The 16,761-nt window shown below is 32.4% G+C and overlaps 1 protein-coding gene across 2 annotated transcripts in view; it reads left to right on the forward strand.

Moving 5' to 3' along the window:
• SPATA6L (spermatogenesis associated 6 like) overlaps positions 1-16,761 on the forward strand; it is an 81,335-nt gene that overhangs the window by 24,523 nt on the left and 40,051 nt on the right. For both annotated transcript variants that reach the window (XM_051987834.1, XM_051987843.1), the window contains exon 5: positions 10,924-11,048. In XM_051987834.1, the coding sequence (XP_051843794.1) occupies positions 10,924-11,048 (125 nt within the window). The remainder of the gene's footprint in view (positions 1-10,923; positions 11,049-16,761) is intronic.

Consider the following 16,761-nt stretch of genomic DNA (forward strand, 5'->3'; position numbering starts at 1 on the left):
ATCTTATAGCAAGTTTTTGAGGCAAAATTTGAATTCAGATTTTTTTGGACTTCAGATTCAGTATTTTATCCTAAAGTAATGCCAACTAGTTTCCATATTATTTAATTCCTTTGGATGCAATATTATTTATTTGGCTATAATTATGATATGTAAATATCATATCATAATTTATTTAATTTTTGAGCATGTAGTTTGTTTCCAATTCTTGATTATTATAAATGGTATTGCCATGAATATTTTTGTGTAGATAGGTTTTTCTTCTTGTCTAAAACCTCCTTACTTTGTAAATTTAGTGGTAGAATAGTTGAATATGAATATGGGAATCTGGTTTTTGACACGTGTTATTAAAAATAAAAATATATACCCATACCATCTCTCCACATATATAGATCTTTCCTTCTTTCCCTCAGTCCCTCATTCTTTCCCTCCCTCTCTCTCTCTTTCTCTCTCTCTCTCTCTCTCTCTCTCTCTCTCTCACACACACACACACACACACGTAAACTCTGAGCACTATTCTGTTGCATTTCTCTTGATATTAAATATATCATATTTCACTTTGCAAAAGTTTTTATTTTTGCCAATTCAAATGTGCATTAATTTCATCTCTTAGGAAATGATGAAATAGCTCTATGTCTTTAGTAAAATCTTCATAGAACCACCAAATCTCAGAATTAGAAGGAACAACTTATTTAGGAACTTAAGGAACAACTAATTTAACTTACACATGAGCAAGAACAAGGACCCTTAATAAGGGGAAACAGTCCCCATTGCATCTTTGGATGCTTTCATTAGAAAGCTTTTCTCTACAATGAACATTATTTTTTAAATTGTGGTAAGTTTATTTTTAATACATATAGCTTTATGAATCATGTTGGGAGAGAAAAATCAGAGGAAAATGAAAAAAAAACATGGGAGAAATTTTTAAAAAGCAGAAAAAAGAAGTGAACATAGTATGTGTTGATTTACATTCAGTCTCTTAGTTCTTTTTCTGGATGCAGATGGCATTTCCTGTCCAAAGTCTATTGGGATTGTTTTGAATCACTGAACTACTGAAAAGAGCAAGACTTTCACAATTGAACATTTTTGCTGTTATTGTGTACAATATATTTCTGGTTCTTGTTTCACTTAGCATCAGTTCATGTAAATCTTTCTAGGCCTTTCTATAATCAGCTTGTTCCTAAATTTTGTTATAGAACAATAATATTCCATTATCTTCATATACCATAACTTGTTCAGCTATTCTCAATTGATGGGTACCCATTCCTTTTCCAATTCTTTGCTACCACAAAAAGAGCTGCTACAAATATTTTTGCATATATGGACCCTTTCCCCTCTTTTATGATTTCTTTGGGATACAGACCCAGCGATGGTACTGCTTTGTCAGAAAGTATGCATAGTTTTATAGCCCTTTGGGTATAGTTCCACATTGTTTTCCAGAATGGTTAGATTTATACATTGAACATTAATTTGTACCTCTCTGAAGCTTCCACATATAGTTCCTAATTCTGCCATCTGGAGCCAAGTAGAAACCCCCCATTTCTGTTCTATGTGTGTGTATATATACATACATACATATCCCTCTCTCTTCAGATATAGATGACACCTATCTTGTCTTTTTCTCTAGTCTTCTCCCTACTATCTTATCTCTTTCAGGAAAAATAGTACTAATGTCTTCATTATGTGTATGACATAATCTTAAGTCCCCTTTCCACTATGTTTCCCTTTCTCTTAAGACTCTTCACCTATTAAGACTTAACATGTGGCATACAGCAGTGGACACAGTACACTGTGTATGAGTTTAGTGTATTAGAATGATCAAACTCTAGTCCTGGGTATTCTATCTCAAGTTATTTAAGAGTATTTTGGAATTTTTTTTTTTTGCTGCCCTATTCCATCAATTTATATTGAGCTCAAAGTCTACTTAAAATCCTTCCATGGTTTGGGAAAACTGTGATTTTTAAAATTTTTTATCTTTCTTTTCAGTTGTGATAACTATTTTATTTTTGATTGATTGAAAAGATTTAATTTTTTCATTTATCTGGAATTTTTCTGTTTCTTTTTGATTTGCTTTATTTTATATGAGGTATGATTCAATTATTTCTCTATCATTGTCTAGTTGTTTCTAATGTTTTTATTAAATAGCATATCCATCTTCCATTGTGGTATTTATGTTAACTTTGTTAATTTAAAGTCCTTACAGTAATTTGAATCTATTTTATTAAATATCCTATTTTTTGTTGTTGTTGTTGTTATTGTTGTTTGTTTCTGTGAACCACTTTTCCCCCATACTTGTCCTTTTGGAATAAATTAATTTCCTTACCTTTAAAATGAAGGGGATTAGACTAAATGACTTCTAATGTCCTTCTTAGCTCCAAATTGATGATTTAATGAGTAACCACAATTTGGATTAACATATCTTTTTGAGGGTGAAAGTCAAAATTATGCTTAAGTTCATAATTGATGTACAGAATTTTCATATTTTCAAAGGGAAGAGAAAAATAAATGGACACTGGGTGGCAGAATAAGCCTATTATTGAAGTCAGTAATCATGTGATTTCAGCTCATGATATTTGACAATCCTTGGATGAATTTCCTTTATTTTGGAAGAAAATATGCAAAAAATTCTGACTATAAGATGTTTTAGAAGGTACTTATAAATTAATAAGGACTTGCCATTATATATTGAGTTATTTGTTATTTCTCTTGAAAGTCTGTCTCCCTTTACCACCTCACACTCTTCCTCAACTGCTTTTTAAAAAGGCATTCGGTGCCCTTGATAAAGTTCCTACTTGTACAATTTTCTTTCTTATAATTACCAGAAACTCTTAATGTACAGGCAATTTAGTCTTTAATATTGTAATATTGTAAATATTTTAATTTAAATATTTTAAATAATGTGAATATAAGAATTTAATCTTGACATGGTGAAAATTGGGGGTCTAGTAGGAAGAGCGCAATGGACTTGGAGGTTGAGGATTTGAGTTTACATGCTGGCTGTGCCACTGGTTGACTCTGTGACCTTGCAAAAATAATTTCTGATCTCTGTGCCTCAGTTTCCTTGTTTGTAAAATGAAGGATTTGGATTAAATGATTTCTTAGGCTTTTTCCCAATCTAACTCTTACGAAAGTACCGAGAAGTTACAGAATGCTCTGAATTTTTTGATTCTGTTTCAGTCAATGTTGCTTTAGTCAATGTGATTATAAGATACTGAAAAAAAAAAAGCCCCAGTTCCATTTCTCTGGATGTTAGGTTTTTTTTTTTTTTTTAACTATAGTCTTCATCAAATACACTTAAGTATCTAACCAACAAATATTTATTAGGTTCCTAATATGTGATAGTATACATATATATATACAGAATAGTTAAATTCAAGATAGTTGGGGGGGGAGTTGTGGGGAAATAGGGAAGGCTTTTGCAAAAGGTGCTGGGTGAACTATATCTTGAAGGAAGGGAAGGATTCTCTATGATTTCAGTAAGTAGGGAATGAATTCCAGGCTTGGGGGACAGACAGTGTAAAGGCACAGAAATGAATCTGAAGAATTGAGAGCCTGGTTTTTGCCTAGATAGAAGATATGAAGGTAGGAGTAATAATAATAATAAATGAAACTGTCCAGCAGTGCTGTGAGTTAAACATATTAAGTAGGAACCTTTGCTAACATAACTTGGAACCATCCTGCCCAATTGCTATTGCACAGAGTATATTATTTTTCTTGAAATTCTATTTTCTCTTCCCACTTACATCCCTCCCCACTCTCCTTTAAAAAATTCAGTACCTTTGATAAAGTCCTTATGTGAACAATTACTTTCTCACAATCATCAGATGCTCTCAAGCTATACCAGTATAGTTTACCTCTTAAACATTGTAAAGTGAATACTACACTTGAATCAGAAAATTTTGCATGTCAACAATAAACTTCAAGCACAATTTTTATTTTATCCTCCAAAAGGTAGCATATAAATAAATCCAAATTGACCATTGATTTGGAGCTGAGAAGGACATTAGAAATCATCTAGTCCAATGCCCTTCATTTTCAAGGTGAAGAAATTTAAGGTTCAGAAAGTTTGAGGGATTTGCTCATGGTACACAAAGTAAGTGGTTGACTTGGCTTTGACTAGCCAACTCTTTCCATTGCTGCTCATTAACTAAAATGATAGTACAATCTCAGTTATGCAATGAAAACATTTGCAAGGTATGTTGCAAATACAATTAGAATCATTATTTTATAAATTAGGGATTGCATAATTTAACTCTCACCTGGATCTCATTATGACAACTTTTAAAAATGTTATATCATTGTAGACATAATATGCCATACTATGGCATGAAGAAACCTGGGGTCTTGCCCTGGCTCTTCCACTAATGTTAATAGTTGATATTTTTAATGTCTTAATGTTTAAGCAATAATAGCAATGACTACATACAATCTTTTCCTTACAATAATCTTATGAAATAGGTAATACAAATATTTTTATTTTTTATAGATGAGAAAATTGAGATAGCATGGATAATTTTCAAGCTATGTTCTAAATTGGTGCTTTGTCCAAGATCTTTTAAAATTATTTCTATCACTATGCCAGGAAACATTAAAATATGGTGGCCAACAATATGATAGGATAGCCCTAAATGCTATTGGGATCTTGTGTTGTGTTATTAATAAAGGCAGAATGAGGCAGGCATTTACTCTGTTGTCCTTTATCCTTGTCTGACCCCATCTAGATTATTGTTTTCAGTTCTGGGTATTGTATTTTAAGAAAGACACCAAATGTAGTAATAGTAGCCAAAATAGTGAAGGGATTCAAAGCCATGCCATATAAGAATCAGTTAAAAGATGATAAGCCTGGAGAAGACAAGACAGAGGTGGAAGGAAAGGGTGGCTATCTTCAAGCATTTGAAGGACTCTTATGCAAAAGAGGAAATACTCTGGTTGGTTTTGTGAGACAAAACTAGGCAGTATGGGTGGAGGTTCTAAAGAGGCAGATTTTAATTTGATATAGGAAGATGGTGACTATCACCAATTCCTATTTAGATTTAACCACTAACAGAAGGAAAGCCAAAATTTTCTAGAAACTCTTAGATAGGAAACACTTGATCTTCTTGGAGAGATGTGACAACCAAAGGGGATACTGATTTTAAGCAAAGACTTTCACAGCTGTGTGATTGCATAATCTGAGGCTTATAGCATTAATCAAATGAGGGAAAAGTTGAGCTACAAAATACATACACACACACACACACACACACACACACACACACATATAAAGCTGAGTGAAATACACATACACAGATATAGTTTTGAAATAGATCTGTCCTTCAACAGCTAATTTATTAGAAACAAATTGGGACAATGAACAACCATTATTAGTATTCAAAACAGAGAAAAAGATTAAGCCAACATTAGGAAGGAGATTAAACTGGAAAAAAATTGGGGAAATTGATTAAGGATAAGGGAAATTGTGCTTACCCCTCTGACAGTTTCGTATCCAAATAAAAAAAATTTGTAAACACCATTAAACAGCATGAAACCAAATGGAAGGGCTATGATACTTGGACTTTATGAGAAGCATGTGTTGGTAGGAAAGGATTGTTAACTCATTACAAGGAAGAATGTACCCCTTTATGTGTTAGAAATACTGAGAGAATGAAAAAAGAAAAGGAAACAATAGCACAGCTATTAGATTAAACTATGGGAGGCTATTCCAATAAAGTTGAAGAGGCTGTATCTAACAACACAATTAAAAAATATAGGGGGCAGGTAGGTGACACAGTAGATAGAGTACTGGACTTGGAGACAACCTGAGTTCAAATACAATCTTAGACATGTAACATTTCCTAGCTTATGTGACCCAAGAAAGTCATTGAACCTTAATTGCCTCAAAAAAAGCCCTTATGATTATGACTTGAAGGATGAAAATAAAAATGAAATAAAAGTTTTAGAAGTAGACCCAACGAGAGAGTGAGTTACTAAATCAAAATTAATTTTCAGTTTGAGTTATTATGTGTTATATATAATTAGAAAAATGAAATGGAAAAAATCCAAGACAGGATTTAAAAAATAGAATTGGATAGAGTTAAATATAATTTTTGAAAGAGCATACTGTGAACTTGAAATTTAAGAATTAAAGAGAAAGATAGGGTCTTATAGTATACATTAGAAAATACAATAAATGTAAGACAGTCTTCCAGCATTAAGACTTGTGTGTGAGAATTGAAAGCCTCTAAGAACATTCTTGATAGCTTGATTTCCAGACTAAGAACAAGGACAAACAGGGTTATGTACACAAAATGCTTAGAAATCTGAGGTAGGCCTTTGGTACATTTGATGGCTCTTAAGTGAAGAATTTATGGAAAAAATGGGAAAGAAATGGATAGGATAAGAAGATGTAGCTAGGTATGATCTGCATAAATTGAATGCCAACAAGATATATACTTTATATATTAAAATGATGTTTATTACTTTGTATTTATATTTTTATGTGTTTGGGGTTAGGACGAAATTATTTTAATCCCTGGATATTTTCTTGGGGCCTACAATATTGATGACTTATATTCACATAGGTTTTTTTGAGGATTAAAAACTCTCCTTGAAACAAGGGAAGGGACTTGCCCACAATCACACAGTAAGTTAGGATTCAAATTGAGATCTGTTGACTTCAGTGTTCTTGCTATGATTTGTTGCCTTTTAATATAGCAGGTTCTTTTACCCAGTCTTATCTACTCTTATTATCTGTCAGTATTCAGGAGTGAAGGATTTAATGGGACAAAAGCAGTAGTTTAGTTAACAGAGGTTGAATGGTATGGTGGAAACTGTACTGTTATATAGTTGTATGACTCAGTAAGTCAATTAATACCCTTGCATTTCAGGTTGTTCATCTGTAGAATAGGGTTAATGATACCTATACTATCTATCATAGAGTTGTTGTGAGGAAAACTCTTTGGGAACCTTAAAGCACTTTAAACAAACTGTATCTTTTAATAGACTTAGTGTGTTTTTATGACTAATTCTTAAAGCATTAAATTTCTTATTGAACATCATTTAATCTTTTTCTTTTGTTGATTCATAAGGCACTTCAAGATATTGCAATATCAGAGGGAAGTTAGGAATATCTATTATCATTTACTTATATAATCTCAGCTTGAAAAAGTTATATTTAGTTGATAGAATTCCAGATAAAGTAGTTTTTATTGAATTAAAATATAATAAGGATATCACAACATTTTCTAAAATGGCTACAGCTAAGAAATTCGACATCTTATTTACTCAAAAATATGCCTGTATATATTTATTTTACATATGGCTGTACATATATGAACTTTATTGATATTGTTGTTGACTTAATTTTCACATCACAATAATTTTTTTATGCTGAGGCAATTGGGGTTAAGTGACTTGCCCAGGATCACACAGCTACATCACAATATTTTTGTAGAAACACCACTTCCCTGTTGCTTTCCTCAAATCAAATTCTCTCTTGTATTAAAGAAAAGCAATTGAATGAAAACATCTAATTCTCTGGCTATATCTGACAATATGTGCAAGATTCAATTACCAATATTTAAAAAATAATACTCTCTTTAAGAAACATGGTTTAATATAGTCAGTTCTATCTAAGATTATTATACCAGGGCACCTTCGAGATCATTTAGTCATTAGACTCATCTTACTAAAGAGGAAACTGAGATCCAGGGAGTTCCATTGACTTGTCTGCTCAAGATTTTTAGGCAGTAAGTGACTGAGAGAAGATTTAAAGACCAGCTCTTCATTATTTATCATTTGATTCTGATTTGGGCTGTAAATAGTATGGGGTGAATAGCTTGGCTGAAGGATGCCAATATTGAGGGTACAGTTCCTTCCCAGGAATGCAGACTTCTGCAGTCCTTTGTCTACATCTGTTCCCCAGAGCCAACCATATACACCCTCCCTTTCTGTGTGATGAATGCTGATGTCCCTGTGGTACCTGATAGTGGATAAATGGGTTCTTAGTAGAGAGAGTCTATATGGGGTTATGACTCTTTGCCACTGTATCCAGCCCTCCCTTTTTGGACTTTCTTTTGTGGCAACATCAGTTTTGGCTCTTTATACCTCTTCCCACAACAAAATCACTGCAAAGGAATTCAATTCTGTTTGCTGCCATGTTCTTTCTATAGTATCTTGAAGACCTCATCTCAAGGATGTTATCAAAAAAAATGGGCTAATGTTGGAAAAGCACATTAAGATCTTGGATTTGAAAGTTTTTGGAAAAAGAGCAAAGTGATTTTTTTCTTAATCTAATGATTTATGATGCTCTTGAAATATTATTTGAGTGATAAAATTACATTTAATTTTAGTGTTGTGTTAAACCAAGCTGTTAATGACACATTATTTGACAATTTAATTAAATTCAACAGCTGTTTTTAAGTATTTCATGTGTAAAAGCCCTGTATCGGATGATCAGGATAAAAAAAAATCATAAAATTGTAGACTTGGATTAGAAGAATTGATCCAGTCTATTTTATACATGAGGAAATTGAGACACAGTAAAATTGAATGACTTGTGCAGGGATCACATAGATAGTAAGAGTCTTAAGATAAAATTTGAACCCTAGTCTCCCTGATTCCAAGTCCAGAGCTCTGTCCAATGATGCCACAGTGAAAAACAACACATTCTCTGATCTCGAGGAATTTGCCGTTGAAACCAGTGGCATATAGTGTAAATACAGGTCTTACATTCAGAAGATCTGAATTTGAATTAAAGCTTTACTGCATGATAGTTGCATCATTCAGAGCAATTTATCTTTTTCTGAATTTTAGCTTTTTCATTTATAAAATAAAGATTATTAATATTTGTATTTTTATATCTACTGTTATGAAGATTGTATTCCACAAAGCTAAAAAGCTCTATATAAATGTAAGTTATGAAATAATACACACAAGTAAGATACAATTAAAATAATGGGGCAAAGGAGAAATCCAGACTATATTAAAGAGATCCAATTTCCAATATCTAGGAAAATGTGAGAAGGGAAAATTAGAGGAGACTACAAAGTGAAGGAGGCAGCGTTTGAAGCTGGGAATTAAAAGGAGAGGATTTCAAGAGACAGAAATGAGGAGGGAGTGTTTCTCATTCTTGGGCAATAGGACTTAATACTGTACAGAAATGGGATATGAGAGATTATGTGAAACAAAGATGGAAAGCTTAAATTATGAATACATCATTGTGGTCTCTCCCCTCTCTGCTACTTTGCTTATTTCACTCTTGGAAAAAAATCTAAAGACTCTGGTTCTCATATCCTGAGATATGCTCAGGTATTTTTCATCTTAAAAATTCTATGATTTTGTGATTCTTTTGCTCATCTTTGATCTGGAAGGTCTTTTGACAGGCATTCTTCCCAGTGTAGATTGATTACTTATTCAAAGGAGTTTATAATAATAACTTATCTATATAATGTTTGAAGCACTTTTATCACAGTAATTCCTGTAATTTTTCTTTATGAATTTTGTTCTTTTTTGTAGGATCATTAACTTATTTTTTTCTTAATAGTTTTTTTATTTTTTCCCAAATACATGCAAAAATAATTTTCAGAATTTACCTTTGCAAAACCTTGCATTCCAAATGTTTCTCTCCTACCAAACTAATATAGATTAAATGGTGCAATTCTTCTAATCATATTTCTACATTTGTCACGTTGTACAAGAAAAATCAGATCAAAAAGTGAAAGAAGAAAAACATGAGAAAAAACTCAAGCAAGCAAACAATAAAAAAGGTGAAAAAACTATACTTTGATCTACATTCAGGCTCCATAGTTCTCTCTCTGGAGGTGAATAGCTCTCCATCACAAGTCTAATTGGAATTTCCTTAAATCACCTCATTGTTGAAAAGAGCCAAATTCATCACAGTTGATCATTACATAATCCTGTTGTTGCTGTGTAAAATGTTCTCTTGGTTCTACTTAATTTACTTAGCATCAATTCCTGTAAGTCTTTCCAGGCTTTTTTGGAATTAGCTAGCTCATTATTTCTTGTGAACTCTGTTCTTGAGCCCAAGTAGCCTAATCACTGTTCCCTAATCTCTACATTTCAATTCCTCTTGCCTCCTTATTGATGTACAGACTGTTGTTTCTCAAAATACTTTGCCTCTTAGAATCCTTAGCTTGATTCAAGGCATACTTCACATACCATTTCCTTCAAGAAGCTTCTCCTAATCTCCCTCATTAATGTAATGATTTTTCCCTCCTCAAATTATCATGTGCATATTATTAGTTCCCATTATTGAATGTTATTTCCTTGAAAGAAGGGACTGTATTTGGTTTTGTCTTAGTACGTGCCCAGTGCCTAGTACAGTTCTTGCACATTGTAATCTGCATAGTTATTGCTTATTGGGTTGGACTAGATTGGAGGTATATTCTACAAGTATAATTATCCCCAATTTACAGATATAGAAACTAAGTCACAGAATGGTTAAATGACTTGCCTAGGCAAATGCAGTTGGAATTTTGAAACCAGGGATCTATCTATTGTATGTTCTACACCAAATCATCATGACATAAATATATAAAATTATATATTAAGTGTTATATACATATATGTATATATATTATGTATGTATGTATGGACATATTAATGCCTCTTCAAGAATAAAGGGCAATAACTGATTGTATATACATACACCCACACCCACACATACACACATTCTTCCCCTGGAGTAGGGGCTGATATCAGGGAGGGCTTAATAATAGAATTAAATAAGCTAATTTACTCAAAATAATCAGATTTGGGAATTTCCTTTATTTTAAATATGACATTATAGAAGGTGCTGAAGTCCAAATCCAACACTTGAAATTTGTAAAATGAGACACTTGACTATGATTTTAGAGTCAAGAAATGATTTAGAGGTTTTTTCAGTCCATGAATCCATTACTTTGTGCATTTTTTCTTTATTTTTAGAGGGGACATTATTGGCCTACTATGAAGAAAATACGCGAGACTTTTTGTTCCCTGAACGCAGGCTGACTCCTCTCTATCCTGGGGTCGACAGAGAAGTGCTCATGAAGACACCCCTAGGCTTTCCAGTAAGTTATCTGTGCCTGGCCCCTCTCATTGTGCAAGTAAAACTCAGGATCTGTCCGTTTTCATCTCAGTTCTGAGAGCACTTGACTGCAGGACCTTAGCAGGCCACTGCTCTTGTGGAGCAGAACCCATTTCTTTTAAGTGGTATAACTAAGTACCTGGTTAATGCAGTGAATATTAACAGCACCCACACTCACTGCTGCTGAAGTGAGACTTGAAACTCTTCTTTATCTAGGCTGAGCCACATTTCCCTTAGAATATGGGTGTAAAGGTTTTTTTTTTTTTTTTTTAATATTGCTACTTTAAAAATTTCCCTCTGTGGATTTAAAAAAGAGCATGGGAGGAGCCTAAAGCCATCAGCAGAAAGCAATTGATTTAGCACAAACAAAGATTACTTCCTATTTGGTTGTATTTTTAGCTTTTCAAAGTGCTTTTCATGTCTAGGATCTCATTTCAACCTCATAGTAACTTTCTGATGTAGGAAGGGGAGATATTTAATAATAGCCCATTTTGTAGGCAGGAAAAATTAAGAAGAATTTCCTTCTTCAGAAGCTTTCCCTGATTTATCCAGCTAAAAATAATCTTAGATTTTTCTTAAAAACTTTTATTTAGATATCTTTTGCCCTTACCTTACTCAACTTTTTATTGTGCTTGTATTTTACTTTTTAAAATCACAGTTTATATATGATATGTGAGGCCTTGTAAGCTTATTGAGGGCAAGGACCGTATAATTTTTCATCTTTGTGTCTCTAATATTTTGAACTGGACCTTTTATATGGAAAGTGCTTCATAAATATTTGTTGAATTGAATGGTATTGAAAATTCAAGAAATATTTTATTACCTTAGCTTGGCACATCAGATTTTTTTAAAAGTTTATATTTTATATAATATAATATATTATATTTAAAGCTTTTTATTTTCAAAACCTATGCACAGTCTTTAATATTTACTCTTGTAAAACCTTGTGTTCCAAATTTTTTTCCTTCCCTTCCTCCCACCCCCTCCCTTAGATGGAAAGTAATTCAGTATATGTTAAATATGTGCATTTCTTCTCTTTATATTTCCACAATTATCATGCTGTACAAGAAAAATCAGATCAAAAAGGAAAAAAATAAGAAAACAAAATGCAAGCAAACAATTAAAAAAAGTGAAAATACTATGTTTTGATCCACACTCAGTCCCCACAGTCCTCTCTCTGGGTGGCACATCAGATCTTCAGGCAAAATATAAAGATTTGGATATTATATGAACCAATCTAGAATATGATTTTTATCTATTCTTGTGATGGTTCTATAATCATTGTCATGCCTTTTTCAATTTCTTATAGTTAATGTATTTTGCGCTAGTTGCTCTATTAAAGGACTTCTCCATTGCCTCATACTAGTGTGGTAGGGACCTAAGCCAAAGACAATCAGTGAAAAACAAGTTTTGGCAGATTGTACCAATTTGGAAAAGCCGCGAGTGTCATTCCAGTAATAGATCATGCCCCACTATTCTAGAACCACACCAATTAAATATGGAGAGGAGGCTCATTACCAATAGGTTTTCCCTTGTCTAGATGATAATTTCTTTGATCATTTCAATCATGAAAACAAAAATATGAAATCCATAATAATGGGTCTTAAGTGGTAGGAAAGTAGGTAGAGGACCATACAATATATGTTAATTTAAGCATTGATGCTTTAAGTGTTTCATCTTTGTTTAATGATACAAGCAAGTTGGTATCATAAGGGAAAAACTGAATTAAATCATTTTTGATTTTCACTTTTCACTATAAATTAAACAAGAGGATATAAAAAGGCACAGCAAAATAAAAAGAATGGATTAAAGTTTATTCTCAAAAAATTGGTAAAGAGTTGGCAGAATTTGTTTCCTTGCATATGAAAAAACCAAGTTATTTCTCCTTGCAATTATCCTGATAAATATAAATAAAAAACCCACCATAAAATTGATTGCAATTTTTCATTCTGATATCTATGACAGAAGATAAAGAAGAGAAATTTTACAAAGAAGTTGGCAAGATTTTACAAAACAAGTTGGCACATATCATGTTGATTTCATTGTAAAGGCAGAGAAAGGAAAGAATAACAAAAACTATGTTGGGAAATAGAGTTTAGAATTTAAAAAATAAAGAGAAAAAGCATCTAGAATACTTGGAAACTGTTAACATATCATAAAGACTTTCAGAGGAGTTGGAAAATACCAGATAGTATGAGCACCAAACGTTGTAATAAGTGAAATTGATTCTCTTTTAATAGAAAATGATTAGCTTCTGATAGTCATTTCTAAATTAATTATGTAGGTGCAACTGGACCAATTAATTTTAAAGATAAACTTCAAAGGCAAAATCAAATTAGAAGATGAAATGTCTCAGAAAAAAACAGTATTCAATTGTAGCAATTTAATTTGGTCTATTTGAGCAAGCTACTAATTTTGAGAAGTTGGAAAAGGATGAAAGTCAGAAACTATGTCAATAACCATTTATGGTAGCACATTAAATAGAGTACTCAGTTTTGAGTCAGGAAGACTCTTCTTCCTCAGTTCAAATCTGTTCTCTGACACTTATTAGTTGTGTGACTCTAGGCAAGTCACTTAACCTTATTTGCTACATTTTCCTCATCTATAAAATGAGTTGGCAAACCACACCAGTATATTTGTCAAGAAAAACCCCAAATGGAATCACGAAGAATTGTTTAAGATTGAAAAAGTGAATGAACAGCAACAGCAAAATCCTTCTTATATCACTACTACTTAGAGAAATTTGACAGATGTAAAGTAATTGGCACAAAAAGAGGCACAAATGACCCAGAAATCATTAGATGTAGCTAACATTTGAGTACTTTGTCAAGCAAATAAACATAGTAGCCTAGGGAAACATTATTTAGGAATACAAGCTCATTTGCAAAATATTATGAAGGAGGATGGTAAAAGATAATCTTACAAAATAGTGGAGAAATGAACTTGAAGAAAGTTTTGTGAGAGGTTTAAATAATTCAGATGATTCCAGGAACATGTATAGAAAGAAATGGAAGTATGACAACAAATAAGCACAACATAAAGCAGGTTTTCCAGGATTTCTGAAACAATCTCTTACTGTCGTTTATTATAAAAGGGATGCCACGTTACCTAAAAAGCAATATGACAAAAAAGAAAAATGACACTGCTATAGATGAAAGTTGTTGAGTTTAACCAAATATGTGGAAGAAATTTGTGTTGGAAGGAACACAATTTTGAACATAATCAGGCATCTATTTTGAAGATATCTTAGAGAAAGATAGAAAAAAATAAATCAGAACCCAAAAAATCTCTCCCCAAAAGCATCAGAGAAAATATTATCAGCAACTATTGAATCATCTTACCTGTCTTCTTTCTTCTTCAAGCAATCTGATACAGATTTTACACATAAAATCATGATAAACATATTTCCACATTTGTCATGTTGTGAAAGAAGATTCAGAACTAAAAGGGAAAACCATGAGAGACAAAAAGCAAAAAAAAAAAAAAAAAAAGTAAAAAAAAGTGAAAAAAAAGAAAAGTGAAATGCTTCAATATGCATTCAAACTCCATTGTTCTTTCTCTGGATGTGGATTGAATTTTTACATTGTGATATTTTGGTATTGTTCTTGGATCATTGTATTGCTGATTATCACACAATGTTGCTATTACAATGTTCTCCTGCTTCTCTGTTCACTCAGCATCAATTCATGTAAGTCTTTCCAAGTTTTTCTGAAATCTTCCTGCTCATCAGCAAATGACATTTTCATAGTTACACAAATAATTGAAAGGTACAGAGTTCACAAGATTCTACTGTGTTTTTTTGTCTGATAATCACAAAACAACAATAAAATAAAACATTTGACTTGATAGAGTAAAACTCTTACTTAAAAGACTCTTCTCCAAAAATGTCTCCTATTATTAAGTGAAGTTCTTAAAAGATTGTTTGATATCACTGAAGAGATAACATTGGTTAGTGATCCTCTTATTATCTGTGTCAAATGAGACATTAATACAGAAATATGAAGGTTCCCCCAGAAGTGCTCATCACCATCTTAAAAGATATCTGTGCAAAGTTCAAATGGAAGAGGGACTTCTTTTAGAGAATGATGTCTTCCAGATGGTTTCATTTGTCAACAATATGGTGCTGATTGAATCTACAGTATCACAGGACTTCTTCAGTGAGACCACTCACTGAGGTATATATATCCACTCAAAAGAAATTAATCTAACAATTCACATAGGAAAAACCTAATAGATAAAGAATGGGTATTTCCCAAGTTGTAACATACAGTTGAAAAGGAATTCCCTAGAGTTTGTCAGAAACATTGCAGATGTATACATAATGGATTAAAAAAATAGTTCTAGATCTCAGACTATGTTTTATATTTCCTAAGCCAGGCTGCACTCAATCAGCAAAAATCCTTTGGTTTATTACATATTTAATTTTCAAATGAGTTTTAAGGACTGTTTTTTCAAAGTTTTTAATTACTGATTTAATTCTTTAGCTTTTTTCATTGCACATTTTGTCTTTTGCATTGAGTAACTTGCATAGTAGAGGGGGAGAATGATGCATGAGAAGTCAGAAGAGATGTGAATTTGAATCCTGGCTTTTATACTTGCTAGCTCTATGACCTAGGTCATCATCTAACCTTTCCAAGTCTTAATTTCTTCATCTGTAAAATGATTTTAATAGTATCTTTAGAAGTTACTTGACAGGGAGGTTGTGAAGAAAGTGTTTTTTGTAAACCTCAAAATGACAGAATGACATAAGTTTCTTACTTTTAACACTTAATAGCTATGTACCTTGGATAAGTCAGAACTCTATAAGGTTCAAGTCCCTCATTATTTTAATCTTCATTACTTTACAATGAGGATAAAGAGACTCATGATAATACACAGATCTGTGTCCTTGCTGTTGATGTTAGGAAAGCCCCTTATAAACCTTAATGCATATATAAATGTGATCTGTTTATTCTATTGAATTAAATATCTATTAGGACTTTGCTATGAGAAAGACACTATTATTTCAGTGATATATCATCACAGTTGGTTTCAGCTGTTATGATCATAGAATTTAGAACTGAAAGAGGCCTCAGTGATCATCTTGAAATACTTTGGCTTATCTAATTGTTTTGGCTGACTTGTTAGTCAAATTGCCAACTCCATTATGTAAAATTTTCCCATTTTATTTACCTTCCCAGAGTTCTTTCCTCTTCTGAAAATTTATAGTACAATAGAATACATTCCAATTGTGATGGTATTTGTTACCCTGGTCTTGATTTTTAGAATTATTTTGATATAAGGACACATCACTTTAGTTTGTGGCCTTTTCTCATTACTATTTAAAATAATAAGAGCAAGCTTTGTTGAGTTCTAATGTATAGTAGTTGTGGAGGTAGAACTGGCAAGATTTGGGAAATGATTTTTTTCTTCCTACTCATAGGTAGATATAATTTAAGGTACTCTGTATAACTTATGATCACTCAGCTACAAGAGTAAAAATCCTCCTTGTGACAATACCACAGGAGTCAACCTAAAGGGAAAAAAGCAAGGTCTTGAGGACACTGAAAATACAGAATTTCTTTTGATACATGGTCTTGTTTGATAATGTACTGGTTAAGAAATAGCTTCAAGTTTCTACTTTGCAATAAATTCTTGTAGTAATCTAAGAATGGTGGTGAATCAGATACCAGCATCAGTGGAGTTCATGGTGCTAG

This window comes from Antechinus flavipes, chromosome 1, assembly GCF_016432865.1.
Source record: "Antechinus flavipes isolate AdamAnt ecotype Samford, QLD, Australia chromosome 1, AdamAnt_v2, whole genome shotgun sequence".
Lineage (NCBI taxonomy): Eukaryota > Metazoa > Chordata > Mammalia > Dasyuromorphia > Dasyuridae > Antechinus > Antechinus flavipes.